Here is a 19173-nt window from a genome sequence, read left to right on the forward strand (position 1 = left end):
TTAGTTTTTAACAAAACAATGTTTGAAGTTTTGATAAAATTTTCGATGTTGCAATTTTCATCGATAACTTTCAAAATTCGCTACAAAATTAATTTCTTGAAGGATCCTTGTGGAAATATCACCAATTATTAATTATGGTATCCTGTTTTTAATATCCGGATATACGGCCGGATTGAAAATGTTATCTAAAATCTATTTTATTTTTGCTCATCTAGATGTATTTCCCTTCTTTATAGGCCGCTGGTTCGGATCCAAGGAGTATTAGTTATCTTTTTCTCAACATCACCTAGATCAATCCTTCATGTACTTTCATGTACTCATGTACTTTTTAAAACCGCACAAATAAATTCGACATTAAAAACGAAAATTTAATAAAAAAACCGATTGTTATTGTTTGAATGATACTTAACATATTAACAATCTTTGTCTGAAAAAAATTTTGAGTGAGAAATAACATCGACATATTTTGTGTAAAATGGAAATATACCTACTAAGTTTTCATCTCAGGAAATAATTCTCAGGGATAAATGTTTAATGGCAATCGTATCAAAGCTCGAGATTCACAAAAGGGGTAGTTTATGCAATCACTGGAACAGTTTTAAAATTCCGAAAGAGTGGTAAAGAGTGAAGTTAAGCAAATTTTAAGCGGTAACTGTGATCTTGGCTCTTACAAAATCTGCTCTATTGATGCCATAATTATAATGATGGCAGTGATATCAGATCGAAGTCGAAAAAAAATTTGACAAAAATTTTTGCCTCCAATTTGTTTTGTTGAAATGAATTTATTACAATTATCAATGTATTTTTCTGAGATATTTTAAACACAAATTTGATAATATTAATTGAATCATTTATGTTAAAAATCTGAACTGATAGTGAAAACGATTTGTGATGAGTGTTTAAAAAAGCTCTTCTTATAGACACTACCCTATAAGAGGAGTAATTTTCAAGTTGGTATACGTAAAACATTCAAATGAATGGTATTTATTTAAAATAAAATCAATATAAATTAATATAATTAATTATTTTTTTTATTAAATCAACCCATAAATCCTTAACTTTTTTAACAGTTTAAACCTTTTTAGTTAATTAAAATTGGTTTTTCTTTATTAAAAAAAGTGAAATAAAATAAATCTTCAACTTCCCGGTTAATTAACACAACCGAAATCCCAAGTTCCAAAAAATCGTATAAATTACGAACTCGAACAGAAGAGATATACCTATAACGTACGCAATTACGAAGCCGAAACATAAGGAGGCCGTTCGGGCGGAACCCCATAAAAATTAATAAACCCTAATACCCTGGGTACGACGCGAGGCTTAAAGGCTTTTCGCAAAGGAATCGAGGCCCTCATTACGGCCCCATTACGTAAATTAATTTTTCTCTCGCGTGTGCATTCCGCCGGCCGTCTTTTATTACCCGCAAGAGTAAAGCAAAAGTACCATGTTTTCTCTCCCTCTTTAACAGTCGCGGACGCTCTAAAAATAACTACACAACCGTTCGACCGTAGAGGTGCGCCTAATGGGCCGCAACCCATTTATCGCCATTCAATCATCTTTAAGACAGAGCCTGTGTTTTCCGAATCAGTGTGTGATCAACCGTCGCGTTGAGAGTTGCTCGACGAAGAAAACTTTTTCGTGTTGCGAATCGTAGACGCAAAGGAACACGGCGCTCGTCGTTGACGTCGGCGTCGTTCTACCAAAAACTGTCTTCACAACTTTAATTGATATCATGTTATTAAATGAATAGACTTTATTGTTATTATTAATTTTTCGTATTTGTTTATTTGTGACCCAAGTGACAATTTTTTATTTATATCGAAAATGTTTTCAAGAATCGTCGAGGTGACCCTCGTTTTCTTACTAACGTGTAAGTATTCTTTTATTTAAAATATAAACCACCTAGAAAATATTTTACGTCGTTTTTCACGATTATTATTATTATATTATTCGCGTAATAGGTATTTTTAGACGGGCAAAGCGAGCCAAACGTTCGCTGACACCTGTGGATTCGCGGTCAACACGTTCTTTTCCTCCAAGTTAAATGTCTCACAATCAGTCGATATTTATTGAAAAAAATGATACTACTTATATAGTAAAAATTATCTGGCACGCATTTTATTATCTAAATCTAATGTAAACAAACCGGGAAATATTTTTTTAAAGGTCCAAAATCGTCGCCCAAATGTCTAATGTTTATTCATAAACTTAGAACAGGTGTGAATTTTCAATGTGTAATAATAAGTGTGTAAATTTTATTGACCTTAAATTTTGTTAAATACTATCTAATTTATTATTTAGTTTCGTTTCGATGATTTTCAATTATTTTTACTATTGACTATGAATTGTTGACTTTCATGAATGTTGGGAATTTTCTGCATGATTCAACATAGATTAATACATAATAAATTATATTACTACGATTTGAAATGAGTCAGAAATAAATTTAATGCTATTTATGGATTTAATATTGTTTACATGATATTAAACATTAAAAATACATTATGATACTTTAAATGTGGGCTTTAAAATTTTTTGTTGGAACACTTGAACACTTGGAACAATTAAAATTAATTGTTACTAAATTTGAAATATAAATTATCGCTTGAATCGAAAAATTGCATAAATAAAAATATTTATACCTTTAAGTCATATCTTAAAAATAGTATTGGAATTGTTGTGGTTTAAAACTCAGCCAACAAAAATAGCGGATAACATTTCGACTAATTAGTCACTCCAACATTGCCTGGATAGTGATGTAAGAGAAAAATTTAAATTGTGCTTTCATGATTAATGAGATATAGTACTTTATGTCCGATTGAATGATTTTTCCCTACTTATTGACTAGTTTTTAGGGCGTAGTTCAGTATATTGCAGTTCTATGGATGTAAAAGTTTTTACCGCAAGTTTTTATATGAAAAACTAACATTAACGTTAACATTGTCACAATTATTAACATGAATTAGTAAGTAGTTTCAAATTTCTGGTTACAATTTCTTAGAAAAGAAAGATCTGCTACTTCCTTTGCTCATCCACAGAGAACCTGCTGATTTTTTCAAAAAATAGATGTTCATCTTCGGACGTGTTCCCTGTGATTTTCTCAGTTTGAGACCAGCCCATAAAATTTCTCTATTCTTTTTCATACTTGTCCCGCGATATGGATGGAAGAAGTCTTTAGGTACCTATTTTGGCTGCTTGAACTATTTCTTCTGAAACGACCACTTATCCTTCGTCGTCAACAGAAAATACCTCAGTTATTTCCATTTTTCTAGAGTTTTTCCATTAAATATTTCATTACAAAAACTGAACACGCACTAAATTAACTATGACAACCCTTATTTATGCCGTTACTACGGTAATAACAATAACTGGCTTATTCTATTATATATTATACAGAGTGATTCAAAAAACCGTTGACAGACTTCTAGGGTAGATAATACATGAAAAATTAAGATGAATAGTCTTAATACCCATGTACAGTGTGTTAATTAATTATCGTACCCGACGTCATCATTGCAAGTATGCAACCAATAACGCGATATGCGTATTGCAATACGAATACTGTGATATTGGTTGCATACTTGCAATGATGACGTTGGGTACGATAATTAATTAACACAGTGTATATTAAGACTGTTCATCTTAATTTTCGCAAATGCCTCCTTAACGAAATATAGCGGGTCAAAGTTTCCTTAAAATTAAACATTATCTGCAATAAAAAGCCCTTTTTTAAACATATTGGTTACGCCACTACTAATTTTGTCTGTTTTTGATTGGATTAACACATTTTCTACAAACGTGTTTTTCTTAAAAACTATTGTTTTGATCAACGTTTGTAGAAAATGTGTTAATCCAATCAAGAACTTTTGCTTTAATCAAAGTTTTGTAATAGATCAATTGATAGATAATTGATCACTTTACACGAAAATACTGCCCGTTTGACAAAATTAGCAGTGGCGTTGAAAATATTTTTAAAAAAGGGTTTTTTATTGCAGATAATGTTTAATTTATCTGTTAAGGTGGCATTTGCAACCCTATGTATATTAAGACTTTTCTTCTTAATTTTTGATGTATTACCTGCCCTAGAAGTCTGTCAGTGGTTTTTTGAATCACCCTATATAATATTGACTGAATATTAGATATTTATTCACATAAAATTTTGTATGTACCACGGGCATAATTAACGTTTGTGGCTCTTAGCGTATTAATTACGCCCTTCCTTAATACATAAATAACTGTTAAATGTTTGCTCAACAGAACTTATTTCAGTCAACGTTGTGGATCCATAATTTATTTATGATGTCAAGGTTTGTTTTACTTGTTTAAATAGGTTGATCATAAATAGTTTTCGTGAACAAAGAAAGTCTTATTTGTTAATAAATTAGAAAAGTTTTAAAAGATGTCTTCTGTAAAGAATGTATTCAAGTGAATTAAATTTACTATACAACGATTTTCAAATCAATCTGATGTTTCAACTGCTCTTTCAGAAATGATTTTTTCAAATTTGGTATTTAAAATCCTAACCTAGGACATAAATAGATACACATAGATGAATTAAAAAAAAATAACCACCAATTAACATATTAAACATTAATTAAACTTGCTTCAAATGGTTTTTAGCTAACACGGTCCACTTTTGACACAATACAACCATAAACAAATCGAGTTTTGCTAGTAGTTGATACCTATGTGGTATGAAAATCCAATTAGTATCTTTCTCTTTCTCTTCAGTCGTTGCCCAATTTCGTGACGATGTGACTTGTTCATGGAGGTTATGAGGTGACCCTTCACCATGCCTCTCTGTCTCCTGTAGTACGCATCACTAGGGAATCTGTCCAAGATCCTTTACTTGGTTTATGTAACTCACCCGATAACCTGCCTCTTTTTTTGCCACCAACCTTTCCCTGTATCACGAATTTTTCTATGCCATCCTTTCCGTATTGCATGACCGAAGAATTTAATTATGCGACGCTGGATTGTTGATAGTAATCACTCATAAACGCGTATTTTTATTTCTTCTAGAATAGATGCATTAATGTGATACGCAGTCCAAGGTATTCTTAACATTCTTCGGTAACATATCATTTCAGAAGCTTCAATCCTCCTTCGACATACAGCATTTACGGTCCAGAATTCTGACCCATATGATGCAATAGGAACCACTACAGATTTCAGAAGTCTTATTATGGTATTTTTGCAAATACAGTGGTCTTTCCAGATTTTAACCAGCCTTCTCAAAGCCTACTTTGCATTCGGATTCTTCTCTTCGTTTCTTGTTCTGAACAGCCTCTGTTTATTGTTTTCGTGCCCAGATAGATGATCTCATCGTTAATCCCTATGTCATGGATTACAATGGTCGAGATACCATACTAGGCGGGTATCAGTCTATCTATTCAGTCGCAGTTCGCAATCCATGATTACTCGCTCGATTCGTTGTAAGAGTTTGAACATTTCTTGTTCATCTTTAGCCATTGCGACAGTGTCATCTGCGTATCGAAGATTCTAGATTTTTTTTCCTTCCAATATTCATCCTCCATAAATATGGAATAGTATCGGAGAGAAAATACCATATACCTTTTCCTGCTCTAAAGTACTCTGAGTATTCGTTTCCTATTTTTATTTGATAAGATAGGTCAGATTGGCAGGAAGCCTTATTTCTTTTAAAATGTGTGAAAGTTTATTCCAGTGCAACATGTCGAAAGCCTTGCTGTAGTCCAGGAAATAAATCATAGCTGGGACATTATATTCATAAAGCTTTTCAATCAACGTTTTGTATAGTATATGCAATTTCTTTCAAAATATTTTCGTTTTTCAAATTCTATCATCAAAAACACTTGATTAATATTTTACTTATCATCTTAAAAATAAACAATTGCCGTGCACGCGATCTTTAAACTAATGATATTTTAATTGTGGTGGTAATTCTACTAGCTGTATTCAAGGTTTATACAATTGCTTTATACTTTGAGAATTGTTGATATCTTTTAATTATCAAACAATGTTATTGAACATGGGTTTTTAAAAGGTAAGTCAACTATCAGTTCTGTTGTAGTTATAATTGCTGAAGGTATTAATGATAACTTCGATACATCGATTATATGATGTGATTTCGAATCTATCGAAAGTATCTTGCTCCACTTTTTGTATACATTTTTGGTAATCTCAAAACTATTCACATTTCTACAAAATATTCAAAACAATTAACGGAATTTGCTCGAAGAAATGTTGAAAAACAAGTTTTTAAATTCTTTTGCTGTCTAATGATGTCAAAAAAATTGCTATCAAAAAACATATGTTTCTAAAGCAGTACCATATTGTCACCTAAAACTTAGACAGCATACTTTACACATATTTTTTCAAATGTAGTGAGTTCTATATAATAATATGTTGAGTTCTGTAACAAGTTCTTACGAAATCTTATTCATCCACTCGCTTAAATATATTTAATATCAAATTTTCACTGGACATTTTAATTAAGTAAGCAGTCTCCAAATGATAAACTGCGGTATTGTTTCCAGCTAACAAAAGCCTTGTTTTGCAGTAACATTTAAGTTCGTGTTCTTTCTTTTAAGTTGTTATTATGCAACTACATCCAACCCAATATTTCTTTAGTCTCCAATAAATTCTTTTATTGTCTTTTCGCAATCTCCGCAGTAATTGACAATACAATAAATATTACCTACTCGCACAGTTCACTTCTTAGAACCAACTTGCGCCCATCAACTTTTACTTTAAATAATTGATTGAGTTAGGATAGGTTTGGTTGATATAGCCTACGGTGAAATTATGGTTGAAGCGGTTGAAGTACTCTTGGAGATGGTAAAGCAAGTGTTTTAAATAACACAGCAATTTGGACCAACATATTGTATACTGATAACTTTTTCTTATGTTTGTCAGAACATTGTCTACATATTTGACATATCTCAAATAAGCTGTAGATATATCCACGGCTGAGATCGAAATACATAACACAAATAATATAACAAGAACTACACTATCCAATACACTATATACTATGCAATTTGCAACTCTCTTTCTCAAAATTTGCAAATACAGGTGTCAAAATTAAGTCGCTCATTTTGTCTCAGGATTCTATAATTACTTCTCTTTTTATCAATTTCTTCTAGCGCAATTTTAAAGTGTCATTCCTCTTATTTATAGATCCTATTGCACAATGTCGACTGTAGTGGCGATTATATACGGTGATAATATAGAAAATGATGTGTAGGTCAAGATCACAAATATAAGAGACTGTACAACAACTGTTCTTTTCCGTTGTCAAGTCCAACATCCAATAATAATAAATCATGTATTTTATCGTTCTATGATTCTGATTTCTATTACTAATTAGTCAAAAAAAAACTGCTTCATATTTATAAGAAAATTACCTATAACTGAGATTTATTCAAAAATTAATTAATAATAAAATTGAATTAATTACTATCTTATAACTCAAGATTGTGTAAAAAATAATGATTACTAATTATTTCATAAGGATATAATTTAAATACAATTTCTGTAAGCACATTGATGTATTATTGAATGCAATCTCGTAGGCCGTAGATTTTAAATTAATTAAACTCTCATAAGCCATTAAACCAAATTAAATCACTAATTAATATACAGAGATAGATTATTCACAAAAGCGAAATAAACATGGAATAACGGTTGAATACATAAACATAATTTACGCTTATGTCACGTGTATCGATCAATTGTGAGATGATTCAATCCCATAATCATTGATCAAATCTATCTCATTCTTGGATATATGATCCTTATCTAGTGAGCATTCTATATATCGTCTTTTATCTTTGGATAAAATGATAAGAATACTTTAAAGATTCTCTTAGTTACTTCTGTATAATTTTACTTGAAAACGATTTGCTTTTTTAGGAATTTTAGTATTCTCCATTTTGTTTTATTAATAGAGCATATAGTAACAATATATGTATAACATTATAGAAAATATGTTATAGATACTACTAAAGCCCACAATCATGGATTGCAAATTTCTATACAATAGAGAAAATGTCTAAATTTTTGTAGTCCACGACATCAAACTCAAGAATTGAACTTTTAAGTGGCGAATTTGCAAATCGAAAGCCTCTTATGTGAGTCAGATAAATGAGCCTGTTTGCTAAAGCTTTGGGATGGTGTCGATATTATCGATCTGGTCAACTACAGTAAAAAACCTCTAAACGCGATTAGTTACTCGAGATCTGGTGCGGGGCAGATAGTTACGTTGTCCTAAAACTGCTTGCACTACCTATCTTAGCTTATGGTTCGATGATATTTGCTTCGCATAAAAGAAATGTTTCTGCGAGGAGAAATTCAAGGACGAAGGAGTGAATCCTACTTAAGTAAATTCAACACATCTTGTCTTTTCCACAATCGAAATAGTTACAGCCCAATGTCACAAGACCTAGCGGCTAAGGGTTGGAAAGAGATAATTTCCAATGCTGATTTTGGAAACATCGTGCTTCCCGGACAGGAGGTCGATGGACATCTATGCCTAGAGATAGAGATTCGGGAAAATGGTTATGACATTGACTTATCTGCCAATAGAAGAGTAACCCCGATATAACCATTGCAATGATCCCTTCAAATAGATAACCAAACTATTCAACCTAAATTTAAAGACTGTCCAAGCTGTTATAACTGGTTTGCAACTAACGGTTCTTGGTTCTAATAACATCTGGACTCAATGAGACTCAATCAAAAAACAAAAATAAACAAAAAATGAAATATGTTAATGAACTCGCTGTGACAAATCTGTAGATAGAAAATTAAGACTTTGAATACAAGTTACGCAATTTCCTAAATTTTAGTTAATAGGCAATAAGAAAAAATTAGCACACCAAACGACACCGAAAATCACAAGATTTTGTGTTCCAACCTGAATAATGGTTTCCGTTATTATTTGACCTTTGCCGCAAACTCTAAAATCTATTAAAATTCCTATTTCATCGTTAGTAATTTAATAATCATTGGAAAACGGTATATCGAGGTGAACGATCTTCTAAGAAATATGATAACGTTTCGAAACTATGGCTTTGTGTTTTCTTAGGTTACTATTACTTTGATTTATTCAACATAGACTTCTACACTACCTTTGAGGATCTTCTGTGTTAATGCAAGTGGAAGTAAATTCCTCATAATTACTGATTCAAAATTAAAGGAACGGATAGTGCAAATAAACATCTCAAACGACATTGAGAGGACTAATGGATGAAATCATTAGTTTGTATCAACTTGAACAGTCATAAGCAATACAATTTATTTATTAGTTCAAGATAAACAGTACACTTTTTTATATTACGTATTTTAAAAACTGTTCAATTAAAATAAAGCTTTGTTAAAAACATTTTTCCAATACTTTTGTTTTAAATTTTATTGTAACTCTATAAGTATATTTATTGAAGTTATGTACTTCGTTGGTTCTGTGTACACTAAAATCGTACACCGTCTGTTATTTATTTTGGTTGTGTAATTTGCGAATAGGCGTAATACGTATTTTTAGAATCGCGCAGTATTGTGAAGATTTTCCTAAACGTTTGCAAACACCACCTGGATTTTTTTTAATATCCTGCTTTGAGTTTATAAACATATACACATGTTATGTTTATCCGTAATATTCCGTTCATCTGGAAAATACGGTTTCGTTCGTAATAACATGTTATCTTAGGATTGCATAAACTTTCACCTTCTCTGTTTACGAAGGTCAATAAATTATTTAATGTAAAGTATTAAGTAAGTCTTAAAAAATATTTATAATTTGTACTTACGAGATATGATGTCAGGTAATAACTTTTTAATTATAAACAATTTTTGTGAACAGACACTTTGGTGCCTCTCGTTAATTATGTCAGAGTACGTTATACAACATATTTTAACCCGACAATTCACAATTATGTGTACAGTTATTTATAGTTGTGCATAGATTTTAGTGCCAAAATTTACACACACTGGTGAATACTCTAAAATTAACGATTTGACCCGAATTATACTAGAAATAAACATTAAATCAACATGTAATTACCTTATACATTTTGTTATCATTTTTATGTTATTATCTTAAAGATAATTTTCGATTCTAATTTAGTATATAGAATTTTTGGAAAAGTATCAGTTCAACAATCTCTTATCCTACACTTTCACCTTGAAAAATCATCCGCTAACAATCGCATTACATCGAAAGTAAATTCGTTACGTTCCGTTCGTTCAACTTCTTAATGTTCTTCCTTCTTATTTCTTCACGAATTTAGGGTCCGTTTTAACTCATTATTACGACCGAAACTAATTTCATACCCGCATCGTGTGTCGTAGGTTATATTTTCACACGGTTCTCACCAGATTTTGTTTACTTCAACAAAATGGATCAAATTTCAAAGCGGTTTAAATTATATTTACACCGTGTTATGCAAAATAACATTTTATACGTCGCGAATAAAAATGAATGCGTTCATAGCGTTCATTTCACGGTATTATCTTATCTTGCAGAAAATGCCGGATATAGGATTAGGTGATAAAATGTTAATTGGATGATAATTGAGTCGACAAATGAGGTTTTTATCGGTTATGATTAAGTCAGTGGTTATTGCGTAAAATGTCATAATAATACAGGAAGTTGGATTTATTCTTTTTGGTGTAACGTATTTGAGTCATTTTTGACACTATTTTTAAACTTTTTTGTATTTCGAGTTATAAACAAATCATAATCTTTGAGGTACAGTCATTTATACTTTTATATTTTTTGATGACTAATGTTTATCTAATTTGATAAGAGTTGAATTTGAATTCTAGGAAGTTGGATTAGGAAATTTTTAAACAATCGCAAAAATTAAATGTTTAGGATATTTTGTTTAACTGAAATCGATGTTAAATCAATTGTAAGACAAATTATCTTAAATATTAACAGTTTTCTACCAAAAATAAGACGAAATTATTTGAAAGGTAGGTTAAAGTATTATCTTATGTAAGCAAAAATATTTTTTAATAAAACACTTTGTGGAAGTTTGGAGTTTACATAACACAAATTCACGTAAAATATGATAAGCTAACCTAGTTTTTGAATAATTTTATCTTGATCTTTAAACGCTCTAAGTGTAATACATTATTCAAATTATTTTCAATACAGGTCAATGAACAATGATGTCAGATCGAAGTTCATAAGAAGTAATAAGAACATGTATATCTTATTGTATTATGTACAATTGGTGTCTAATTTTAGAATTCTGGGTAAATACAAAATATTTGCTGTTATTGAATTTATTTTGATGACAGGTTCTATCTTCTTGTATTTAATATAATACTTAACATAATAGCAGTTTGCATATAATTACCTACATCTTATTGGTCTATTCTTTTGATCAGAACGTTATCCTTGCAAGGGATAACTTCTGAGTTTGTTGGTGTGTTGCACAAACCAGAGCTGTTTTTTGTTACTAATTTTATCATCTGAATATCCAATGCAAGTGTTTGGTTAGATGTTGTGTTGGGTTGGGATGTTAACATTTCGTTGTGGACATGTGTTAAATTGATGGTGAACTTTTTAGTAGTTTGTAACAAACCACGATAAAAGCTTATAGCGTTAAAGAACATGTAGAAATGTATAAACATGAGTAAGACTCGTGGTAATGAATTTGTACCAGAAGCGATAACCACAAGACTCACTCATGGTAAGGGACTTGTGCCATAAGTGAAAACCACGAATCTGACTCCTGGTAACTCTTTGGCACAAGTTTAGGCATACGGCTGAACAGATAATATAAATTCATTCTATGGTTAGACAAAATTGTCAGATTTAGGGACACTATTCTATTTTTTTACAGAATACAACTAACAAAATATATCCTGATCGAAACTAATTCACGTTCATATTCTATTATAAATTATTTAGCATGGTTTGATTAGCATTTATTTATCAACTTTTGACAATCTAAAACTTTAATTCATAACAAAATTATTTTTTAATATTGTGTTAATAATAAAATTTCATTCCAATGGAACAGAATTCAATTTATATCACTAAACATTAAAATATAATTCAAATTAACGTTTGTAATTAGAATTCAATTACAAACATGCATTATCGTATTATATGTGTTATTGTATAGTTCGAATTGAAAGTAGCAGTATACCATAACATTACAATATTACATTACCTCCAGCATGGCGGAATTTTTGTTTATGTCACCGTCAACATTGTTTTGCAAACGTAACGTGAATCCACGACTTTGTCGTTAACAGGGTTTCGCTGATTGAGCGAATATTTCAAAGGTCATAATAATTAATGCCTGTACACCGAACCGCTTTTGCACATTATTATACGCACGTTTATTACAAACAACGTTGAAACTCTAGAGTATAAGTTATAACCATCTCTTATAATGCGAATTTATGTGATGACGATTTAATGGATGCTAATGAATGGTTACGTGGTGATTAAGATAATGGAAATATTCTGTTGTAAAGTTTTTAATAGATGCAAAAAAAATATTTACTTAAAATAGATTTCATTGAGATATTTTATTTTAATCTTGAACAACAGATTGTAAACACAAAGTCAAAACACACGTTTCAATTTCTCAATAAATTAATATTAAGAAGTTATTAGGGTGGACAAGTTAAAATAAACACATTTTGAAACGTTTTGGTTTCAAAACACACGTGTACATTAAAAGATGGGGTTCACTAAAACGCGACATTAATTAAACCACCGCAGATTTATCGTGACATCCCATCGGATGTACAAATAACGTTGTAAACGTACTAAATTTGGAAGACGTAAAGTTAATGGGCCCATTCCACACGCTCTCTTCTCTAACAGACACGTTTACATCGTATGAATCTCGGTATGCAGTGAATCTGCGGTATCTGTGAAATGCGCACACCTTTGATACTAGCAATTACAGTATTTTAATTACTTTCCTAACTGATGTAACATGACATTGACAGTGGCAGCTGTTAGATTCAATGTATTACGTATCGTAATTAACCTGTGTTTGTAATCAGTTAGTATCAATCAACAGTCTAGTTTTATTAATACTGATGTTGATGTAAATTGAATTAGATGGAATGTATTGTTTTTAGTTATGTTTTTCCTTAAATGTAACAAGCACATCTTAAGTTTTATTTCGTTAAAAAATAATTCTTTTAATTCTTATAAATAAACAGTGTAGGACGTTTTTTAAGTTTCGGAGTAGAAATAGGCTGGAAAATGTGTGAATGACTAAAAATCTTCTGTGGTTCTGACTTTTCCATTCTCTAGGACCTTTTACTTTATGCTTTTATGCAATTAATGTGAAAGTTTTACTACCAGTACATATTTTTGCTTGGGTTCGTTACTATTAGCTTCTTTCACACTGTTAGCTAGTCATAGTGAAATTTCGGGAGATGCTGCAGTTTTTATTCCGCTCTGATTAGGTGGGGCAATGCTAGTTGCAGTTTATTGTACTGTTTATATGAGAATTTTGTCTCAGAATTGTTACGGAAATGTAATCACATTTAACTTGTTAGATTGTTTCCATAAATTTTGAAAACGGGTATATAGAAATTTTGTGACTGATATTGATTTGTTTCTGTTATTCATGTTATCTACTGTTTTGTGTTTTCTTAGTTAAGGATGTTGTTTATTTTTGTTTTCCTAGTTTAATAGATTTTATAATAACTTTCCATTCTGGATGTATCGTTTAAAAACATATTCTATACCACCTCTACTCCTGGTTATTGAGAACGAATGTTTATTGTGAACATAATCTGGACATTGTAACGCGTTTACATGCTTATCGGACGCAAGCTGATTTTGATGTGATGAAACGCAGTTGATGTGACCAAAATATAATTGGACTTTATACAGGTTATCTCAGAATATTCTCTTAGGGATGCACAGCTTATGTGAAAACAACAATACAATAATAAAGATATAAATTGGTTTGACAGTTAAATCATTAGGAAGTTTAGTTGCGTCATGGCAATCGTTCCTCAAATTTGCTAATTAATTTGCCGGCATCGAATTTTACTATTGTGCACGTATTGTAATATATCTGTATAACAGTAAAATCTTTAATGAACCAACTATACTTACTTATAAGTTTTGGCAATTTTACTTATTTACACAAACTTTACAGGAACTATAAAGAAAATGATTGTAGAGCGAGCACCTCAACCTCGATAGGATAAATATTAACTATAAGTTGTAGCTATGGCATAGGAAAATGAATGATCATAAGAACCATAATGTCTGACAAAGAGTGTTAATATTGTGAATGTTGGAACTGAATTTAATTTTTTCATATAAATAAGGTGGCATTTTATGTAAAACCTCTTTTAAAAATTTAAATCCCCTCAATGCCTAAATCTTCAACATTATGTGGTTCTAAAGCATGCTTGAGGCGGAAACCATATGGTTTTTGTAATAAACACCACCAACTAGCTGGAGTATCAATTCGAGATACATTACCTTGTCAAAGCTCGAAGATAGGATTTGAGTTACGAAAACTGTATAAATTTCAGTGATCTGTATGATTTCACAAGTGATTTAACAATCGCATAAACATGTCAGAAAAATATGATCATGATCCGAAACATGGACCTGTTTCACATCGAACACAGTAATATGTCAATTTGATTGCTCTTGACTGAGATCCAATTTGTGCTTCATGTAGAAATGAAAATACCATGTTGCACTGAGTTGTACTGGTATCACTGAGTCTATAGAAAGATTAAAATCAGCTACATATATAGCATTCTCAGACAAATTCATATTAAGACAGTCTAAACTCGATGTTGACAAATAATTCAAAACGTAACAGGAATTCAACATTACCGAAAAATTACATATTGTCTTGCAAACATATAAAAAACCATCTAGAAATGTTGGAGCAAAGTAATAAATTCAACTACTTCTTGAGCTGTTACGGTTTATTATGTAAGTTTACGGTGACACAAATTTTTGACTCCCCTTAATTCTTCTTTTTAAGATTTATTCATAAAATTTAAATCGTTTAAAATACCTTTACAAGAAAATACGTTGATCGAATGATATGTTTGGTCAACGAAAAGTTTACTTGCTTTGTTGCTTTAAAAAACATTTAATAACGCCATCGTTTGGTCATTTTCTGACAAAAGTTGACAAGCGGTTGATTGGGCTTTATAAAATCTTAAGAATTAATTTTTTTTTACTCCTCACAGATGGACATAATATAAGTTTTAAGATATGTTGGCGATGCTATCCTCCAATATCGTCCCTAACACAACTCAACAGCGTGTTCCATATTTCACAACAACGGTTCTAACATGCTTCAATATCATCTCAAACAGTGCCCAATATCGCCCTGAAAATATATTAATATTATTCTGCTACATTGTTCCAAATATCTTTCGATATTCAATCAACGTTATTTCTGGTACTCCTCAATATAGTTCCGGTCAACATTCTATGTCGTTACGGACAGCTTCAACAACATTTCTAGCATACCTCAAATTTGTCTCAGCCATCTGTCAATGCCAACAGTGTGCCCCTCAACATCGTCTCGGATATCTTACAATATCGTCCCTGACACCATCTGCAATATCCCTTGATGTCATTCGAAACACTTTTCAACATCGTCCCGGAATTTTCTCAATATCATCCCTCATTATAAATATCCTCCTATAAATATCATCTTTGTCAACTTTCAACACAGTCAGAAACATCCTTTTATATTCTTTTTTGCAACCCAGTTATCTGTCAATATCGTTTCAAACACTTCTTAACGTCGTTCTTACACTTCCCAACATATTCAAACACATCCTTTAATATTATGTCTGATACTCCTCAACATTATTTCTAATACACTTTAACATCGTGTCTTAATATCATCTTTGGCACCTTTCAACATCGTCTCAGATATCTCCAAATCACGCCTCTAACATTCCTTAATATCATACTAGACGTCAACATTGTTCTGGATAACATTCCATATTGTTATAGACATCTCAAAATCTTAAGTTATCGATGCTTTTGTTAATAAAGTTCGCGTCAACTAATCTCCCATGATATTGCAACATTTACTTGTTTAGTTGTGTTATGAACATGAAACAGATTCTGTTTAATGTGCGCTAAATACAAAACTACAAAAATTTTTTCTAGTAAAAGAGAATTGATCATAAAAATTATTTCTTAACTTTAATTAAAATGATTGTATATTTATTCAAATATTCAAGAAAAGATCTAACATTTCATTAAGATCTCTTATCTAAATCGTAATCTTTTAAAATTATATAAATATACATTTAATTTCTTCTCCTCATATATAAGCTTTTGTTTATTCTTATAGCGTTGAAGGTTCTTTTAGACACGTGTTTAAATCGTAAAACTTCAACAACCTAATTTGTAGTTTAAATTGGGTATATTTGCAAAATTACCGAAAATCTTGTTTCATACATAATTCTCGTTTAATTATAGTTTTGTTTGCTTTTGGAACTGTACTCGTGCGTGCATTTGAAAATTTACACTTGAAGTTTTAACTGGTTTCTTTAAGGCGAGAAAGATACGGAATTTCAACGGCGTTTACAAGTTCTTAAATTCCTTCCTTAAAGGAATATCTATAGTGGGCCGAACTGGCTAACATAAATTTGATTAAAATGGGTAACGTTGTGGAAGGAAGGCGTAAGCATTAACAGCAACTAACGCTGTATAGTGTTGATGTTAAGTTATCGTCACGTTTTGAGTGAAATATTTAAAAATAAAGTGTTTTTTCTTTATTATTATTCCTTCACATTTAAGTGTTTTTGGTGGATTGGCAGCTGAGTGTTTTGTGTATACACGTTGTTAGATTTATTTATTAAACGTAGGTAGTCAGGAAGTTTTATAACAACATTGAGTGTTAAAACTTTTTTTTTGTTGGATCGATACAACTTTAAGTGCAAATTAAATATAAAATAACATTTTAATGACGTAAGTTTCTTCAAGCTTCTTATCCAAATATTCCTATCTATACTTTTTAATTTAGTTTCTTAATCGCTTCATTGAATATATATTAAAACGTGTGAAGTAATTTGATCTATTAAAGATAGAGACCATTTTAATGAAGTAACATTTAATTTTACAGGATGTTAAAAGATAATAGACATAAACTTAATGTCATAACTAACCGAGCACATAAAGTTCCAACGTGGGAGATATCGCTAACCACATAATAAATTATACGCTTTTAGTAAAGTGATGTTGGAACTATAAACGGTAAGATCATTTTAATTCTGTTGAAATTTTATATGGGCGTACCAGATAAAAACGCCCAAAAACTTGGAAACGACAACATTCAATTTAAAACGTGTGGGCCAAAAAGTAAACGATTTTTCCATAACAATTGACATTTTTGGCAGGATACAGTAATAAAGAAATGCGCCTGGGTGGACCTATTCGTGGTAAACATTTTGTCCGAACCCATTGTAAAACGCCTACAAATATTGGTTACTTATTGTGACATTCGAATTTCCGAACGAATGAGTTCGGTGCGTGGTCGAGAAACGTTTTTAATGCAACAGGACGTGCGGCAATTACTTGTCCAGATATTTTAGAATTTTCTTTCTGAGAAGAAAGATATACGATCGGGTATATCGATTTTGTAGCCACTTTGTGTTGTAGGTTTCGTTCGTTTTATTTGAATAGACAAAAATATTTTGCCGCAATCGAGAACCTGTTAACGAGAATTGTATGTTTAAATAGGGATATCGGGAATGAAGTTACTAAACGATTGCGATTTGCTTTTACGAAGGCGTTTCAGAATAACGTCTATTATTAGATATGCGTTGTACCTACTACATTACGTCCAATGATTTAATACTTTTTGTAAATACGTTGCATAAATTACTAGTTATGTATTGAGTGTGAAAGGTGAACAACAATTACTTTATAAACAATGCAGCACAATAGGATTTTACATCACGATTTTTTAAGATTCCAAAATTAATAAAAGTGTCAACTTGTTATCTTAATTAACTATTGTAATATTGGAGATTTAAAATCGTGTAAAATTATTCAAAATATCGGGTAAATTATATTTAAATTAATTGAAATTATGGAAAATTGGCCTAAATCACTAAAAATTGAGGCATATCCGCTTAAAATTCAATGAAACAATTTAATTCGTTTAATTTATTCGGTTTTTGTTTGAACAATAAATTAGTAAACATGCACCGCACGCTCACATTTAATTTCTATTGGTCTGATATTTTTAAATTTTGCAATAATTAACATTTAATTAGTCTACTAATGGATATTTATATGAAAATGTTAACGCTTCTCTATCAATTATACAGTATTTATTGTCGTTTTTGTTTATTTGTAATTAACGCAAATCGAATTTCCGTTTATTTTCTCATTTTCATGTTTTATGTCACAACAATTTTTTTTCCTTAATGAAAAGGTTATTTTATGATAATATATTTCCTGTGCAGAAAACAGCTCAAAATTTTTAACATTCCCACATGCCAAAATATGACGAATCGACATTCGACGTATTTTAAAATTAGCACATTACGAACTCGTACTCGTGTTTACAGACTTCGATAAGAGGGCCTTAAGAATGAATTGAGTCAGCAAGATTGGAATTTTGCTTGACTATTTAATTTCTGTGGGGGCATTAAAGATCTTGGTTCTGTTCTACATCAAAACCAGTGGCGTGCATCACGTGTTTTCTTACTTTATACTGAGAGATCGTATTTTGATGGAACGTGGGTGATAAAACGTGACTTTAATAAATATTTTTAGCCAAGTACAAGAAACGAAGAGATTTTTCGTAACGAAGCGAAATGTTCTTGTTCTTTACACATGTATGTTCAAACAATTTCTATTGACTACCGTTTTCCTTTGATGTATTTTTTTTCTTTTTCGTAATATTCTTGCTGAGGTTTTGTTTATTCATTCGACATTTTGTTTATTTCGAAAAATTACTTACATGAGAGATTACCTAAAAATAACTTATTCAAGTCTAATTTTGTTTTTATCTCAAATTTTAGAGAACTTTAACAGTTTTGAGTTATAAAATTTTTATTACTTGTACAATTTCGTTAGATACTAAAATTTCCTGTGGTGTATTTACGATGTTTCTAAATTAAATTTATAGAATCTTGTAATAACAATTTAAAATAAAACTAAATTAATTTAACTTATGAGATTATTATTTT

The 19173-nt window shown here is 30.8% G+C and overlaps 1 protein-coding gene across 1 annotated transcript in view; it reads left to right on the forward strand.

Annotated features, from left to right (window-relative positions):
- Positions 1–1589: 1589 nt before the first annotated feature.
- The window catches only part of LOC111417030 (cysteine-rich motor neuron 1 protein), a 237250-nt gene continuing 219666 nt past the window's right edge, over positions 1590–19173 (forward strand). Inside the window, exon 1 of the mRNA XM_071199443.1 lies at positions 1590–1870. Within this exon, the coding sequence (XP_071055544.1) occupies positions 1825–1870 (46 nt within the window). The 5' untranslated portion in view covers positions 1590–1824. The remainder of the gene's footprint in view (positions 1871–19173) is intronic.

This window comes from Onthophagus taurus, chromosome 1 (genome assembly GCF_036711975.1).
Source record: "Onthophagus taurus isolate NC chromosome 1, IU_Otau_3.0, whole genome shotgun sequence".
Lineage (NCBI taxonomy): Eukaryota > Metazoa > Arthropoda > Insecta > Coleoptera > Scarabaeidae > Onthophagus > Onthophagus taurus.